Source organism: Bison bison, unplaced genomic scaffold, assembly GCF_000754665.1.
Source record: "Bison bison bison isolate TAMUID 2011002044 unplaced genomic scaffold, Bison_UMD1.0 scf7180017847465, whole genome shotgun sequence".
In the NCBI taxonomy this organism is placed as follows: domain Eukaryota; kingdom Metazoa; phylum Chordata; class Mammalia; order Artiodactyla; family Bovidae; genus Bison; species Bison bison.
This window is the reverse complement of record NW_011478038.1, coordinates 65,507-66,631: the sequence shown is the minus strand read 5'-3', so window position 1 is coordinate 66,631 and position 1,125 is coordinate 65,507. Positions and strand designations below refer to the sequence as shown.

General features: G+C 66.2%; 1 protein-coding gene across 1 annotated transcript in view; it reads right to left on the bottom strand.

The window, feature by feature from the left end:
* The window catches only part of LOC104990972 (extracellular serine/threonine protein kinase FAM20C-like), a 43,552-nt gene that overhangs the window by 1,960 nt on the left and 40,467 nt on the right, over positions 1 to 1,125 (bottom strand). The window contains 4 exon segments of the mRNA XM_010843325.1: positions 65 to 241; positions 304 to 430; positions 609 to 669; positions 809 to 962. Coding sequence (XP_010841627.1) covers positions 65 to 241; positions 304 to 430; positions 609 to 669; positions 809 to 962 — 519 coding nt within the window.

The window sequence follows — 1,125 nt, the reverse complement described above, 5'->3', positions numbered from 1 at the left end:
CCGTCTGCCCCTCCAGGGTCCTCTCAGTCTCACCAATCTGGACTCCTCTCGGGAGGGGGCTCACCAGGCCTGAATCCCAGGAAGCGAGACCACTGGGGGCCATGAACAGGGGAGTGGGAACCCTTGAGCCCGGCCATGGGGTATGCGTGGGCTCGGGCTCGGGTCGGAAAGGCCTGGGCTCGGGGCTGGGGGGCAGGCGCCCCGTGGAAGCGGGAGTTCAGGGTTGGGGGGGGCTGGGCCGCTGAGGGGGGGGCTGAGCAGGTGGAGCTGCTGGAGTGCTGGGCCGCACCCCCTAGTCCTCACACGGCCCCGTCTGGTGGGAAGTGGACCCGACCTCAGATCTGTGGTCGGAGGGGGCGTGGGAGAGCATGCTGAAGTCACCCAGGCTGGAGGCCAGGAGACCTTCCAGGATGAGGCATTTGGGCAGCACCTGAGGTCAGAACGAAATAAGGGTGGGGTGGAAGGCGGGGCTACAGCCCAGGGCTGCCCAAGACGGTACTTCTAGAAGCTCCAGGAAGGCCAGGGCCCTTCAACCCTCAATGTAAATTCTGTCCTCTCCTTCTTCGGTGCTGAAATATTTACCAGTGCACAGAACTCCTGTTCAGCACTCGCTGAAGAATGACCCGTTGACCCCACGGGTGTTTTTGGGCCTGGGCGCTGCACTGGCTCCTGGACAAAAGGGTGGCAAGGCCACCTCCCCAGGCTCCGGGCCTGCCCTGGGGGCTGGCGGGGTCCCGGGCCCTGGTCACTGAACGGGCAGCCGGCCTGCTCCGGGCCCCGTGGGGGGCAGGGCTTGCTGACAGCTCACCGGGCCGACGGGCCCATCGGGCCAGAACTGCAGGTCGCTGCTTCTGAGGCCTTGGATTCTGATCGTGAATGCAGGAGTCGTCGGGGCGGGTGCTTCCCAGGCCGGACTGGTCGCCTCTGCCCTAGGAGGCTGCTCTTGCTTTTCTCAGGGTCTCCTGTAGATGGTGCAAGGGAGCCAGGCACAGCGTGTCCGCCACGGCCTCCCAGGCTCCCCCAGGACGACAGTGACCACAGGGCACGTCTGACTGAGTGTAGCTGGGGGGTTGCAACCTGGAGCAGGGACGGGACAGAGCTCAGGCCTCAGGCGGGGGGGGGGGG